Source organism: Dipodomys ordii, unplaced genomic scaffold, assembly GCF_000151885.1.
Source record: "Dipodomys ordii isolate 6190 unplaced genomic scaffold, Dord_2.0 Scaffold51, whole genome shotgun sequence".
Classification (NCBI taxonomy): domain Eukaryota; kingdom Metazoa; phylum Chordata; class Mammalia; order Rodentia; family Heteromyidae; genus Dipodomys; species Dipodomys ordii.
Window position 1 is genome coordinate 1,839,310 of NW_012267267.1, and position 14,898 is coordinate 1,854,207.

Sequence of the window (14,898 nt, forward strand, 5' to 3'; positions counted from 1 at the left end):
CGCCGGAGCCCGGGTCGCGCAGCCATGGCCAGCCCGGAGCCCGGCGGGGACGGCACCACCCAGGCCCCGAGGTAGGATTATCGGGGCGTCCTTTGGGGACGAGGGTGCCGGACTGGCTCTCTCCTTTCATCCGTGACCCCTTTTACTGGGCTGGGAGTAGTGGTCCAGCCTGGGTGGGGCACGGGGCGGGCCTACCGGGGGAGGGACCTGGGGAGCCCTGGCTTGGGGTCCTGGCACCCCTATTGATTGTGGCTTTTTTATCATCCCCTTCCCCCTCCTCCAGGCTGTGGGAGAATTAACCCTTTCGGGGGTTAATGAAGGGCCTTTTCCAGGCCATTCTCCCTGTCCCACCTGGCCAGCGACAGCGTTTGTAGTCCTTACTCCAAATGTCAACTAGGAATGGCGAGCGGAGAGCTAGTTGTGACTTGGCTGCTGGAAGCCTCTTGGTGCAAGGTTGGGTTTGTGCCTGCTTGAAGTTAAGAGTCTGTTCAGAAGGCTCATTCTCCCGTTCTCCCCGGTGTGGCTTAGGGTGGGGGCAGGGAAGGTCAACTGTCTCAGCTCAATGGGAGGGCCTGGGCTTGGCAGGAGCCCCATCTCATCACTGTGGGTTTACCACTAGTTTGGAGGAAGTGACCTGTGGCTGAGAGGATAGGAGTGATGGAGGTGCATTTCTGCTCCAGGTCAGACTATGACCATAGGTCTTCCTAGTGTGCCAAGAGGTGGAGGGGGAACTGCACCCTGTCACATGCAGGAATCAGGCCTGCTTGGTGCCACACCCAGCCACAGCTCTGGTGGACAGGGTTAGGGAGTTGTTGGAGCTCTCTAGAGATAGATTGGCAGAGGCAGGCTGCCTGGGGCCCTCGGAAGCTTAAGGTCAGCCTCAGCTCACTTCTTCTCTGGGCCTCTCCCAATCTACTGCCTTCCCAGCTCCTGGGAAGGGCAGCAGGCGGCACCCAGGGTGGGGTGATGGCCACGCCTGGGGGGTGGGATGCCTGGCTTTTATTTCCTGCTAGAACACTTGACCTTGGGCAAGTTTCCTCCTGGGAACTCTGTGGGTGTCTGCCTGTCTTCCTAGGACCCCACACTGGAGCCCAAAAGCAGAACTATGCTGTCCTCAGGAATTCAACCAGGTGGACGTGTGCACTTCAGTAGTGCAAGGCACCAGGAATGAAGCTGAGCTGTAATCAGTGTGGTGATATAGGTGTACTTGCTTGGGTAATGTGTCTCAGAAGAGATGGAGTATGATCTGGGCTTGAAGAAGGAGTAGGAAGTTGCTAGGTAACTGGGTGTTGGTGGCTCATGCCTGTAATCCTAGCTACTCAGGAGGCCCAGATCTGGGGATCAAGGCTCAAAGCCAGCTCAGGCAGTAAAGTCCATGGGACTCTTTTTTTAATTTTTATTTTTGTCAGTCATGGGGCCTGGGCGCTGTCCCTTAGCTCTTCAGCTCAAGGCTAGCACTGTACCCCTTGAGCCACAGCGCTACTTCCAGCTTTTTCTGCTTATGTGGTACTGAGGAATCAAACCCTGGGCCTCATGCACGAGGGCTCTACCAGGGATCTACCACTGAGCCACCTTCCAGCCTCCAAGAGACTCTTATTTTCTATTTAACAGCAGGAAACCTGAAGTGGTGCTGTGGCTCAAAGTGATACAGGGCTAGCCTTAAGCAAAAAAGTGCCCAGGCCCAGAGTTCAATCCCCACAACTGACAAAAAAAATGTGTTAGGTAAATAGGTTGTTTTGTTTCCAGTGCTAGAGCTCAAACTCTGGGCCTCCCACAGAGCAAGTGCTGTGTCCCTGAGCCACACTTTCCAGCCTTAGAAAGATGTTTTGAGTACTGTGTGTCTATTATTTCTCGTGTGTGTGTGTGTGTGTGTGTGTGTGTGTGTGTGTGTACTAGGGCTTGAACTCAGGGCCTTGTACTTATTTGACTCTTTCACTCCATCTCTTCCTTTTTTGCTGGTTAATTGGCTCAAGTGGAATAGTGCTAGCCTTGAGCTGAAGAGCTGAGGGACAGTGCCCAGGCCCAGAGTTCAGGCCCTATGACCAACAAAAAAAAAAAATCTCACAGACTTTGCTGCTTGGGCTAGTTTCAAACCACAAACTCAGCTAGTCTTCTGAGTCATGAACCACTACTGCCCAGATTTTTGGGGGGGGGGCATGAGAGGGGGGCTGGTCCTGGGACTCAAACTTGGCTTGGGCACTGTCCCTGAGCTCTTTTTTGCTCAAGGCTAGTGCTCTATCACTTGAGCCACAATGCCACTTCTGTTTTTTTTTTTTTTGTTTTTCTGTGATTAATTGGAGATAAGAGACTCCTGGACTTTCCTGGGAAGGCTGGCTTCTAACCTCCTAACCTCAGATCTCAGCCTCCTAAGTAGCTAGGATTACAGGTGTGAGCCATCAAAGCCAAGCAAGCACCCAGGTTTTAAGTGAGTTCTTTACTCTGTGCTCTGGGTTTCCATCTGTACAGTTGGGGATAGAAAAAGAGAATTCTACAAGTAAGTTATTCATGTAAGATGCTTAGAGTAGTGCCTTGACCATGGTGACTCCAAAGTGCTATTCTACAGGAGCATGGCGGGAAGGTCCTTCTTGGCTAGGATACATGCTAAGCTCTAACTTAACACTAAGTACCCAATAAAGATTTTTTTCTTCAAAATCATGCACACTATCCTCATATCTAACACCCCATGAGCCCCAGGGGTTTATCTTCCTGCTTGTTTTTTTTTTTTGGGGTCCAGTCATGGGGCCTGAACTCTGGGCCTGGGCGCTGTCCCTCAGCTCTTCAGCTCAAGGCTAGCGCTCTACCACTTGAGCCACAGTGCCATTTCCGGCTTTTTTCTTTTTGCTTATATGGTGCTGAGGAATCAAACCCAGGGCCTCAGGCATGCAAGGCATGCGCTCTACCACTGAGCCACCTTCCCAGCCCTCTTCCTGCTTGTTAAAAGTGGTTTCTGGAAACTGCAAAAGTGCCCAACCTAATACATCACCTTGCATCGCAAGGTGCCTGGCTGACTGAGCAGGTGCATCTGCCTGGACCTCAGAGCTATACCTTCCCAGGTAATGTGGGGCTGTTGACTAGACAGATGGCGTTTGGGAAGCTGTATTTCTAAGACAGATCTTCAGATATTGTGGGCTTAGAGTGGGAGGTGTGAAAAGTTAACACATGTTCTGGGTTGTTGGGCACTGGGTGGGTTGTGGGAGTAATGTGAATTGGGCTAAAAAAGGGAAGTTGGGGGTCACATCTTGAAGATTTTGAGCCCATGAAGTGGAGCAGCCTTATGTTGTACAAGCTAACTGTGGGACTATAGAGAACAGCCTCAAGTAAGGAGGAGCCGGGAGGCCCATTGGAAGGCTGGAGTAGGATGTAGGAATAGAGAATGACTTGGAGTAGGGCCCTGGCAGTGGGTTGGAGAAGAGAGGAGGAAGACCAGAGACTTTCTAAGGTAGAAATATTCTCAGCTGAGTTGGCTGAATTGAGTAGGGAAAGAGGCATCTCAAGATTTCTTCCTGAGCCAGGCACTGGTGATTCACACCTATAATCCTGTACTCAGGAAGCTGAGATCTGAGATCTCAGCTCTGACAGAAAAGTACATGAGACTCTTATCTCCAGTTAACTAGCAAATATGAAGTGCCAAGTTCAAACCCTAGTACCCACTCCCCCCCACACACAAATTAAAGATTTCTTGCTGGTCAACTTGCATGTGTTTCTCTGAGCTGAATGATAAATATACAGAAAGCTTCAGAAGAACAATAATTTTGGATGTTATCAGATGAAGAAAACTGCAAACCATCTCCTCTCTGGCAAATTCATTCAAATGGATGGCCTAGTATAAGATTTTTGGTGCAGGGCTGGGAAGGTGGCTCAGTGGTAGAGTGCTTGCCTTGCATGCCAGAGGCCCTGGGTTTGATTCCTCAGCACCACATAAGCAAAAAGAAAAAAACCGGAAGTGGCGCTGTAGCTCAAGTGGTAGAGCACTCGCCTTGAGCTGAAGAGCTGAGGGACAGCGCCCAGACCCAGAGTTCAAGCCCCACGACCGACAAAAAAGAAAAAGAAAACTGGAAGGAATTGGTACTGTGGCTCAAAGTGGTAGAGCACTAGCCTTGAGCAAAAAAGCTCAGGGACAGCATCCAGGTCCTGAGTTCAAGCTCTATGACAAAAAAAAAAAAAAAAAGTTTTTATGCAGGTGTTGGGTAGAATGAAGCTAGTGGTATCCAAGGTCTGGCACTTTTATGGTTCCAGAGGATATTCTGACATGCATGGAGGGAAATCAGGGACTTTGGAGGTGTTAGATGGGTTGCAGTAAATGATTAAGAAATATATATATATATATTTGGTTCTGGTCCTGGGTGTTGAACTTAGAGCCTGAGTACTGTCCCTGAACTTTTTTGCTCAAGGTTAGCATTCTACCACTTTGAGCCACAATTTCATTTCCAGCTTTTTGGTGGTTAATTGGAGATAAAAGTGTCAGAAACTTTCCTACCCTAGATGGCTTCCAACAGTGGTCCTCAGATCTCGGCTTCCTGAGTAGTTAGGATACTGGCATGAGCCATCAGCACTTAGCTCCATTCTACTTTTATGACACAATTTGTTCACCTGACATTTCAGTTTGTGACTGTTCCATACAATGCTGCTATGAACGTTCGTGATAAAGGAACTATAACAATGGACTGTGTGTAGGAGGTAGAATGATACCAGGAAGGGAGCAGATGGGTGACCACAGAGATCTGAGAACATTCTATAATCGAGGCCTGCAATGGTTCTAAATTACAAATCTCCTGGCATTGGGGGTGCACTTTCACTTTAAGTCATTTTTCTTGCAGGGAAACAAGAGCAGAGGCCAGTTCTCTTCAAGAGGAAAACTCTGGGTCCTTGAGTAAGGCTACAACCTTGAACCCGGAAGCTACTCTATCTTTGGAGGGGTCCATGAGCCTAGAAGACATTCTCTATCTGGGAGGGGACTTAGAAGACACTCTTTACGTGGAAGAGACTGAGAAGCCAGAGGAGCTCCTGTTTATTGAGGAGTCAGGGCAGACTGAGGAGGCACTGGACTTGGAAGAGCCCGTGAGTCCCCATGAGACATTGCACGTGGAGCCAGATGAGGGACAATGTGGGGGGGAGCCTGTGGAGCCAGCTGAGAGCCCAAGCCCAAAGCAGATTATTTGCGAAGGACAGATGGTCACAAGGGAGGAGAAATCTAAGCCTAAAGAAAGTCTCGGAGCTGAGCCAAGTCCCAGCACAGAGGAGAGCCTGAGCGCAGAGGACCTGGAACGGCTGGAGGGCCGTTTCCAGCAGTGTGTGCAAGCCGTGGCCCAGCTAGAAGAGGAGCGGGACCAGCTCATCCATGAGCTTGTGCTGCTCCGGGAACCAGCCCTGCAGGAGGTGCAGCAAGTCCACCAGGACATCCTGGCCGCCTACAAACTGCATGCCCAGGCAGAGCTGGAGAGGGATGGGCTAAGGGAGGAAATCCGGCTGGTCAAGCAGAAGCTCTTTAAAGTGACCAAGGAATGTGTGGCCTATCAGTACCAGCTGGAGTGTCGCCAACATGACGTGGCTCAGTTTGCAGAATTTCGGGAGGAACTGACTACCAAGGCAGCCCAGCTCTCAGGAGAGCTGTCCCAACTCCAGGATGACTATCAGAAGCAAAAGGAACAGTTGAGGCAACAACTGGAAGCACCCTCAAGCCAGAGGGATGGGCACTTTCTCCAGGAGAGCCGGCGGTTGTCTACCCAGTTTGAAAGTCTCCTGGCAGAGAGCCGCCAGGGCCTGGAAGAGGAGTATGAACCACAGTTGCTGAGGCTCCTGGAGAGGAAAGAAGCAGGGACCAAGGCTCTACAGAAAACCCAGGCAGAGATCCAAGAGATGAAGGAGGCTCTGAGGCCCTTGCAAGCAGAGGCTGGGCAGCTCCACCTGCAAAACAGGAACCTCGAAAATCAGATCACACTTGTGAGGCAGAAACGAGATGAAGAGGTCCAGCAGTACAGGGTAGGCCCCTTGGCTGTACAATCAAGTGCCTTCTCTTAATGAGGGGAGGGAAAGAGTGGCTAGGATCTCTTATCTCTGGGGCTGGAGGATATTATCCTGTGTTGGAAGAACAGTTTGTTCTTTGGAGCCTGTCCTTTTCTCCATTCTTTATTTCATTGTCAGCATTTTGTTTACTCAGCATTTTTGGATCACCTATTTCATTTGATCGTCTCATTAATCCTAGGAGAATCTTTTTCTTTCCCTCTCTCCCTTTATTTTCTATCTTTTAACATTTTACTCTAGTACATATTGGCCTCCATCTTTTTCTTTTTTTGGTCAGTCCTGGGGCTTGAACTCTGGGTCTGAGCACTGACCCTGAGCTCTTCAGCTCAAGGCTAGTGCTCTACCACTTGAGCTACAGAGCCACTTCTGGTTTTCTGGTGGTTTATTAGAGATAAGAGTTTCACGGACTTTCCTGTCCAGGCTGGCTTTGAACCAAGATCCTCAGGTCTCAGCCTCCTGAGTAGCTAGGATTACAGGCGTGAGCCACCAGTGCCCGGTTCTCCATCTTTTTCTTTTGGTGCTGGTACTAGAGTTTGAATTAAGGGCTCCTCATTCATGCTTAGCTTTTCCACTCCAGGCTGGTGCTCTCCCTCTAGAACCGTATCTCCACTTCTGGCTTGTTAAAAATGGTTAATTGGAGATGAGTCCTTTGAATTTGTCTGCCCAGGCTAGCTTTGAACTGTAATCCTCAGATCTCAGCTTTTTTTTGCCAGTCCTGGGGCCTGAATTCAGGGCCTGGGCACTGTTCCTGAGCCTGTCTGTGCTCAAGGCTAGCATTCTACCACGGAAGCCACAGTGCCACTTCTGCCCTTTTCTGTTTATATGTGGTACTAAGGAATCAAACCCAGGGCTTCATGCATGTGCTAGGCAAGCACTCTACCACTAAGTCATATACCCAGCCCATAGATCTCAGCTTTCTGAATAGCTAGGATTACAAGTGCTTTACCACTTGAGCCACAGCTCCACTTCTGGATTTTTGGTGGTTACTTGGAGATAAGAGTCTCATGGACTTTCCTGCCAGGCCTGCCTTTGGACTGTGATACAGTCCTCAGAGCTCAGCCTTCTGAGGTAGGATTATAGGTATAAGCCACCAGCACCTAGTTCCATTTTCTAATTCTAATTGAACGGTGGATATATGGAGCTGGAAGGAATGAGGTCAGATGGAATAAATTCATTCCTTTTTTTCTGCCTCAGTCATCTAAGTTCCACTTCATTTAAAGTTGTCTTTTTCTTTTTTTTTTTTTTTTGCTGGTCAAGGGGCTTGAACTCTGGGCCTGGGTGCTGTCCCTTAGCTCTTCAGCTTAAGGCTAGCACTCTACCACTTGAGCTACCGCACCACTTCCAGCTTTTTTTGCTTATGTGGTGCTGAGGAATTGAACCCAGGGCTTCATGCATGTGAGACAAGCACTCTACCACTGAGCCACCTTCCCGGCCCCTTGTCCAGTCTTTAGACTAGGTTGAAGCCCATAAATATTCTCTCCTTTTTTTGTGCATGTCACCATCTTCATTATATCCAAGTTATTTCTGATTAAGTGTGAGCCAGTTCTAATCCCTTTTTAGACCAGAGTAGGATATAAATACTAAGTGAATAAACAATTACGTCTGCTCCTCCAGACTGGGCTTTCAGAAGACAGGGATATTTATCTCTATTCTCTCCACCACTCATGGATCAGAGAACACATAGGTAAGTGCTGAGTTAAATCTGCTGGGCACTGAGACTTCAGTGTGGCCTTTTTTATAGCACTATTTGAGATATGCATTCCTTTGTATAAATTTAATTATCTTATGTCCTTGCACAGATTACTATATTGAAAATGGCAGCAATCACCACAATGAGTATCTTCCCAAGGTTTCTGTGACAAGGTCTTGCTTGCTATATGCCTAAAATGGCTTCAAACTCATAATCCTGCCTCAGACTCTGGAGTGATGGGACACCATGTACAGCTCCTAATTTTTTTTTTTATTGTTGTTGGTCATGAGCTTGAACTCTGGGCCTGGACACTGTCCCTTAGCTCTTCAGCTCAAGGCTAGTGCTCTACCACTTGAGATAGAGCACCGCTTCCAGTTTTCTGGGGATAAGAGTCTCACAGATTTTCCTGCCCGGGCTGGCTTTGAGCGGTGATCCTCAGATCTCAGCCTCCTGAGTAGTTAGGATTACAGGCATGAGCCACCAGCGCCCAGCTCCTAAGTCTTTTATTTTGGAGATGGATTCTCCTGGAATTCTCTGTCCAGGCTGGCCTCAAATTACAATTTTCTGATCTCAGTCTCCTGAGTGGCTAGGATTAGAGGTATAAGTCACCAGCACATAGCCCTAATTCTTCTGAAAGGGCTTCCTAAATTGTGTTTGCCCCAAATCCCCTATGTCATTTGCCTAATTTTCTTTTTTTGTGCAGGCCTTGGACCTTGAACTCAGGGCCTGGGCATTTTCCTTGTGGCTCTGCCATGAGCCACATCTTCACTTCTGGCTTTTGTGGTGGCTGACTGGAAATTAAGAGTCTCATGGACTTTTTCTGCCCAAGCTGACTTGGAATCATGATCCTCAGCCTCCTGAGTAGGATTACAGGCATAAGCCACTGGCACCTAGTCACTTGTGGCTTTTAGCTATGTGTTTTGTGTTGTGGTGTGTGTGTTTTTGGTGTGTGTGTATGTCAGATGTGCAGCTTGAATTCGGGGTCTGGGCACTGTCCCTGTGCTCTTTTGCTTTATCACTTTGAGCCACAGTGCCACCTCCAGTTTTCAGGATCTACCTAAAGGGTGTCACAAAAGCCTGGCGCTGGTGGCTCACGCCTGTAATCCTAGCTACTCAGGAGGCTGAGATCTGAGAATCACAGTTCAAAGCCAGCCCGGGCAGGAAAGTCCCTGAGACTCTTATCTCCAATAAACCACCAGAAAATCGGAAGTGGCACTGTGGCTCAAGTGGTAGAGCACTAGCTTTGAGCTGAAGACTGAGGGACAGCGCTCAGGCCCAGAGTTCAAGCCCTACAAGCGACCAAAAAAAAAAAAAAGGGTCACAAACTGGGCACCGGTGGCTCACACCTGTAATCCTAGCTACTCAGAAGGCTGAGATCTGAGGATCACGATTTAAAGCCAGCCTGGGCAGAAAAGTCCCTGTGAGACTCTTATCTCCAATTAACTACTCAAAAGACAAAAGTGGTCGGCTGGGAATGTACCTTAGTGGTAGAGTACTTACCTAGCATATGTGAAGCCCTGGGTTAGATTCCTCAGTACCACATAAATAGAAAAGACCGGAAGTGGCTCTGTGGTTCAAGTGGTAGAGTGCTAGCCTTGAGCAGAAAAAAGCAGCTCAGGGACAGTGCTCAGGCCCCGAGTTCAAGCCTTAGGACTGGCCAACAAAAAAACAGAAGTGGTGCTGTGGCTCAAGTGGTAGAATGCTATCCCTGAGAGCAAAGAGGATCAGGGACAGTACCCAAGAAAACTCATGACAAAAAAAAAAAAAGGCAAAATGTCACAGACTTTCTTTCTTGCCCAGGCTGGCTTTAAACCAGGATCCTCAGATCTGTGTCCTGAGTAGCTAGGATTACAGGTGAGAGCTACCAGCACCTGGCTTTGGTATGTGTTTTAGCAGGCATTCCAATTCACACTAGCCATACTTAAAATGTCCACCAGCTACATGTGGTTTCCCTTTTGAAAGTGGGGCAAAGAAGAGGAAATATTGATATGGCAGAATAATGGAGGTTCAAGTTAGACACAGGGATCAAACTTAGGGTTCTAAATTCCAGTAAAAAAGAAAGCATTAAGATTTGAGAGGGTAAATCTACTTTTGAAAGGTCAATTTAGTAGTGCACTAGGCAGGACTGCAGACTCTTTACTGCCACTTTCATTCCAGCTTGGCAGATGGTCACTCAGTGCAGACTGCTTCATTAATCATGTACCTTTTGTGTATGTGTGTGTGTGTGCTAGTCCTAGGGGCTTGAACAGAGCATGGGTGCTATCTTGAGCTTTTGTACTCAAGGCTAGTGCTCTCTCACTTGAGCTGCAGCTCTACTTCTAGCTTTTTGGTGATTAATTGGAGATGAGGAGTCTTATGGACTTTCCTGCCTGGGCTGGCTTCCAACTGCTTTTCTCAGATCTCAGCCTCTTGACTAGTAGGATTATGAGCATGAGCCATGGCACTTGGCCAATCATGTACTTTTGTGCCTTATCAAAACAGGTTAGGCAGCATGGCTTAGGAACTATGGCAGCAGTGTGCAGATGCCTCTCTCCAGATGAGACTCTTTGGTGCGTCCCTGTGTGGTGCCTAAGCATAGCTCTGCAGTAAAATAAAGCCTTTTGACAATGATAATGGAAGTTGAGATCCAGCAAGAGGATCAAACATTGCAGTGTTGTCTCACAGCACAGTATCATGGCTGACTCAGATAATTGATTATTTAGAGTCTTCTAATAATAGCATATACAAACTGGACTCATGTTTAGTCTTAAAAAAAAATCTAAGGTGAAGGGCTGGGAAGTTGGCTCAGTGGTAAAGTGCTTGCCTTGCATGCCTGAGGCCCCTGGGTTCGATTCCTCAGCACCACATAAGCAGAAAAAGCCAGAAGTGGTGCTGTGGCTCAGGCCCCGCGACTGACACCCCCCCCCCAAAAAAAAAGGCAAAACAACTACAGTGAAGTCAACTGCCTTTTTACAATATACATTCCCACATCAACACCCTTTCTCCTCATTCTTATTAAGCATCCAAGCCAGCTAGTAGCTAAGCCAGAGACTGCTCACTGACATCTTCCTTACCTCATTTCTAGGCATTAATCCCAGGCAGACAATTACAGAGTACATCTCCAGTATGTTTTTTTTTTTGGTCCGGTTGTGGGGCCTGAACTCTGGGCCTGGGCGCTGTCCCTCAGCTCTTCAGCTCAAGGCTAGCGCTCTACCACTTGAGCCACAGCGCCACTTCCGGCTTTTTTTTCCTTTTTGCTTATGTGGTGCTGAGGAATCGAACCCAGGGCCTCGAGCATGCAAGGTAAACGCTCTACCACTGAGCCACCTTCCCAGCCCTCCAGTATGTTTTTGACAGAATGGGAAATGAACAGTTTCTCTGAAGGCTCAATGGCCTCCCAGGCATCACATATTCCAACTCTGAACTTCTTTTTTTTGGTCATGGGGCCTGAACTCTGGGCCTGGGTACTGTCCCTCAGCTCTTCAGCTCAAGGCTATTGCTCTACCACTAGAGCCACAGCCCCACTTCTGGATTTTTCTGCATATGTGGTGAGTAGGAATTGAGCCCAGGGCCTCATGCATGCAAGGTAAGCACTCTACCAGTGAGCCACCTTCCTAGCCCTCAACTTTGAACTTCTGAATAAGGCTGGGGATGTGACCTAGTGGTAGAACATTCAACTAGTATGCACAGTTGATGTCCAGCATGGAAATTATTTTTTACTTGTACAAGTTCTTGAATCTGGTTTTACTTTTGAAATAATCTTTAAATCCCAAAGGCCTGTAAATAATTTATGAAGTCTCCCACGCCTTTAAGAATAAACCTTGGGGGGCTGGGAAGATGGCTCAGTGGTAGAGGGCTTGCCTTGCATGCATGAGGCCCTGGGTTCAATTCCTCAGCACCACATAAGCAGAAAAAGCTGGAAGTGGTGCTGTGGCTCAAGTGGTAAAGCACTAGCCTTGAGCTGAAGAGCTGAGGGACAGTGCCCAGGCCTAGAGTTCGGGCACCATGACTAGCAATAATAATAACCTTGGAGCTGGGTGCTGGTGGCTCACAACTGTTAATCCTAGCTACTCAGGAGGCCCAGCCAGGGCAGGAAAGTCTGAGACTTTTTTTTGGCCAGTTGTGGGGCATGAACTCTGGGCCTGGGCCCTGTCCCTGAGTTCTTCAGCTCAAAGCTAGCGCTCTACCACTTGAGCCACAGCACCACTTCTGGCTTTTTTTTCTTTTTGCTTATGTGGTGCTGAGGAATTTAACCCAAGGCAGGCGCTCTACCACGGAGCCACCTTCCCAGCCCTCCAGCTTTTTCTGCTTACATAGTGCTGAGGAATTGAATCTAGGACCTCATGCATGGAAGGCAAGCACTCTACCACTGAGCCCACTTCCCAGCCCTCTCAGGTTACCATTTTTAAAAACAGTTGTTCCTTTGTCAGTACCATCTTCCTGGACTTGTTTCCTAACCTATCATTTATGGTATCAGCCTCAAATACTTGTTATTTTTAAAAATACTGTTTGGCTCATTAGAAATGTTTTTGGCCATCTTATGCAGGAACAGCTGGAGGAAATGGAAGAGCGGCAAAGGCAATTAAGAAGTGGAGTACAACTCCAGCAACAGAAGAACAAAGAGATGGAGCAACTAAGGATCAGTCTTGCTGAAGAACTCTCAACTTATAAGTCAGTTTTCACTGCTACTCAAATCTCACCTAATACTGGCTGAGAGTATAGTGGGGAGGGAGCAGGGATAATTTCATTTGACAGTAAAAAAAATTTAGGGAAATTACTTTCAAATTGTGCTCATCCATGATCAGATAGAAAACAGCTCTCTCTTTTTAAAGGGCTATGCTACCCAAAAGCCTGGAAGAGGCTGATGTTCCCACTTCTCAGGCAGGCGGAACCCAGACACAGTCCCAAGGTGATCTTTGTGGGTAGAAGAGTGGTGTTTGCATCATTGCTTTTGTTTTTTGCTTATTAGTTCTGGGGCTTGAACTCTGGGCCTGGGTGCTGTCCCTCAACTCTTCGGCTTAAGGTTAGCTCTACCACTTGAGCCACAGCGCCACTTCTGGCTGCTTCTTATATGGTGCTGAGGAATCAAACCCAGGGCCTTGTGCATGCGCTGTGCCACTGAGTCACCTTCCCAGCCCTATTACTGCTTTTTTTTTTTTAATGCTTTCTTAATACTACTAATTTATGCTACTCAAGCTGGCCTGCCTTTTGAGTAGCTAGAATTAATGCTGCTATGCACTGGTTAATTAGTATCTTTAAATTTTATTTTGTGGTACTAAGGTTTAAACTCGGCCTTGTGCTTGCTAGGCAGACACTCTACTATTGGGCTACCACCTCTAGCCCATGAATACTTTTTGTGGGTCGTGCGGCTTGAACTCTCACCTGGGCGCTGTCCCTGTGCTCTTCAGCTCAAGGCAAGTGCTCTACCACTTGAGCCATAGCGGCATTTCTGGTTTTCTAGTGGTTTATTGGAGATAAGAGTCTCACGGATTTTCCTGCCTGGGCTGGCTTTGAACTGTGATCCTCTGATCCCAGCCTCCCTGAGTAGCTAGGATAACAGGTGTGAGCCACCGGCACCCGGCTTATGAATATTTTTTTTTTAAGGTCCGGTAGTGGGGCCTGAACTCTGGGCCGGGGCGCTGTCCCTCAGCTCTTCAGCTCATGGCTAGCGCTCTACCACTTGAGCCACAGCGCCACTTCTGGCTTTTTTCTTTTTGCTTATGTGGTGAACCCAGGGCCTCAAGCATGCAAGGCAAGCACTCTACCACTGAGCCACCTTTCCAGCCTCTATGAGAATCTTATCTCTAATCAAGCACCAAAAAGCCAGTAGAGCTATGGCTCAAGTGGTAGCAGGCTAGCCTTGAGCACAAAAGCCGACAGTGCTTAAGTCCTAAATTCAAGCCCCAGGACTGGCATACACATACACAAAAAAGTATCTTAATGACAAATCACCTAGGATTATCTAACTCATGCCTCCAAAATGCCTAGGTCAAGCATTCAGTTCATTTTTCGTAGGCCTTAAAATATACCTAATGTCCACCAGAAATTCTGTAATACATAAAGCATCTACGCTGAGCACCCATATGCTGGAATACAGAAGGCAGCTGTGGGTATCAAATTCAGGCTGTGACGAGGCCAACAAGAGGGCTAAATTACTATGCAACCATAAAAACCCCTAAGGACAGACTTTTACTTATCAGATTTATTGCTTAATATGTGAATTATCTAACACGCCAACCATTAATTTCATTATATTACAAAATACTCAAAGACTTTTAGAAAGAAGGGAGAAAGCTATTCATACTTCACAGACTTACTTTTAAGGCAAAACTGAAGGCCTGGTTGCCAGTATACTCTCATATGCTATATATAAAGTGTTATATTTGCCAGACATTGTGGTATAAGCCTGTAATCTCAACACTCAGGAGGCTGAGGTAGGAGGATCACAAGTTTGAGGCTAGATTGGGACATAAAGCAATCCTTTCCAACTGGGTATAGTGGCTCATGCCTGTAATCCTAGTTACTCAGGAGCCTTAGTGAGATCTGAGGACCATGGTTCAAAACCAGCCTGGGCAGGATAGTCTGTGAAGACTCTTCTCTCCAATGAAACACCAGAAAACCAGAAGTGGCGCTATGGCTCAAGTGGTAGAGTGCTAGTTTAGGTCAAGAGCTCAAAGACAGTGCCCAGGTCCAGAGTTAAAACCCCATGACTGAAAGAAAAAAAAAAAAAAGTAAATAAAAGTTCTAACAGGAGTAGGATTTTTTTGTTGTTACTGTTGGTTGTGGGGCTTGAACTCAGGGTCTGGACATTGTCCCTGAGCGTTTGCTCAAGGTTTTAGAGCTCTATTTACCACCTTGAGCTGTCCAAAGCTGGGTTTTGAGTGGTTAAATGAAGATGAGTCTCACAGGGAATTGAGTGCCCAGGTTGGCTTCTAAGCTCAGTATCTTCAGATTTCAGCCTCCTGAGCAGCTAGGATTACAGGCTTAAGCCACTGGAACCAGGCTTAAAAGTAGTTATTTTTGCAAGTTGTGGGGCTTGGACTCAGGGCCTGGGCGCCATTCCTAAGCTTTTTCACTCAATACTAATGCTCTACCACACTGAGTCAGTGCCACTTCTGGTGGTTAACTGGAGATGAGTCACATGGGGTTTCATGCCTGGGAAGGCTTTGAACCTCGATCCTCAGAACTCAAGCCTTGTGAGTAGCTAG

At 47.6% G+C, this 14,898-nt stretch overlaps 1 protein-coding gene across 1 annotated transcript in view; it reads left to right on the plus strand.

Annotated features, from left to right (window-relative positions):
* The window catches only part of Sync (syncoilin, intermediate filament protein), a 17,675-nt gene continuing 2,777 nt past the window's right edge, over positions 1–14,898 (plus strand). The window contains exons 1-4 of the mRNA XM_013020520.1: positions 1–71; positions 4,818–5,979; positions 12,237–12,361; positions 12,523–12,599. Coding sequence (XP_012875974.1) covers positions 25–71; positions 4,818–5,979; positions 12,237–12,361; positions 12,523–12,599 — 1,411 coding nt within the window. The 5' untranslated portion in view covers positions 1–24. The remainder of the gene's footprint in view (positions 72–4,817; positions 5,980–12,236; positions 12,362–12,522; positions 12,600–14,898) is intronic.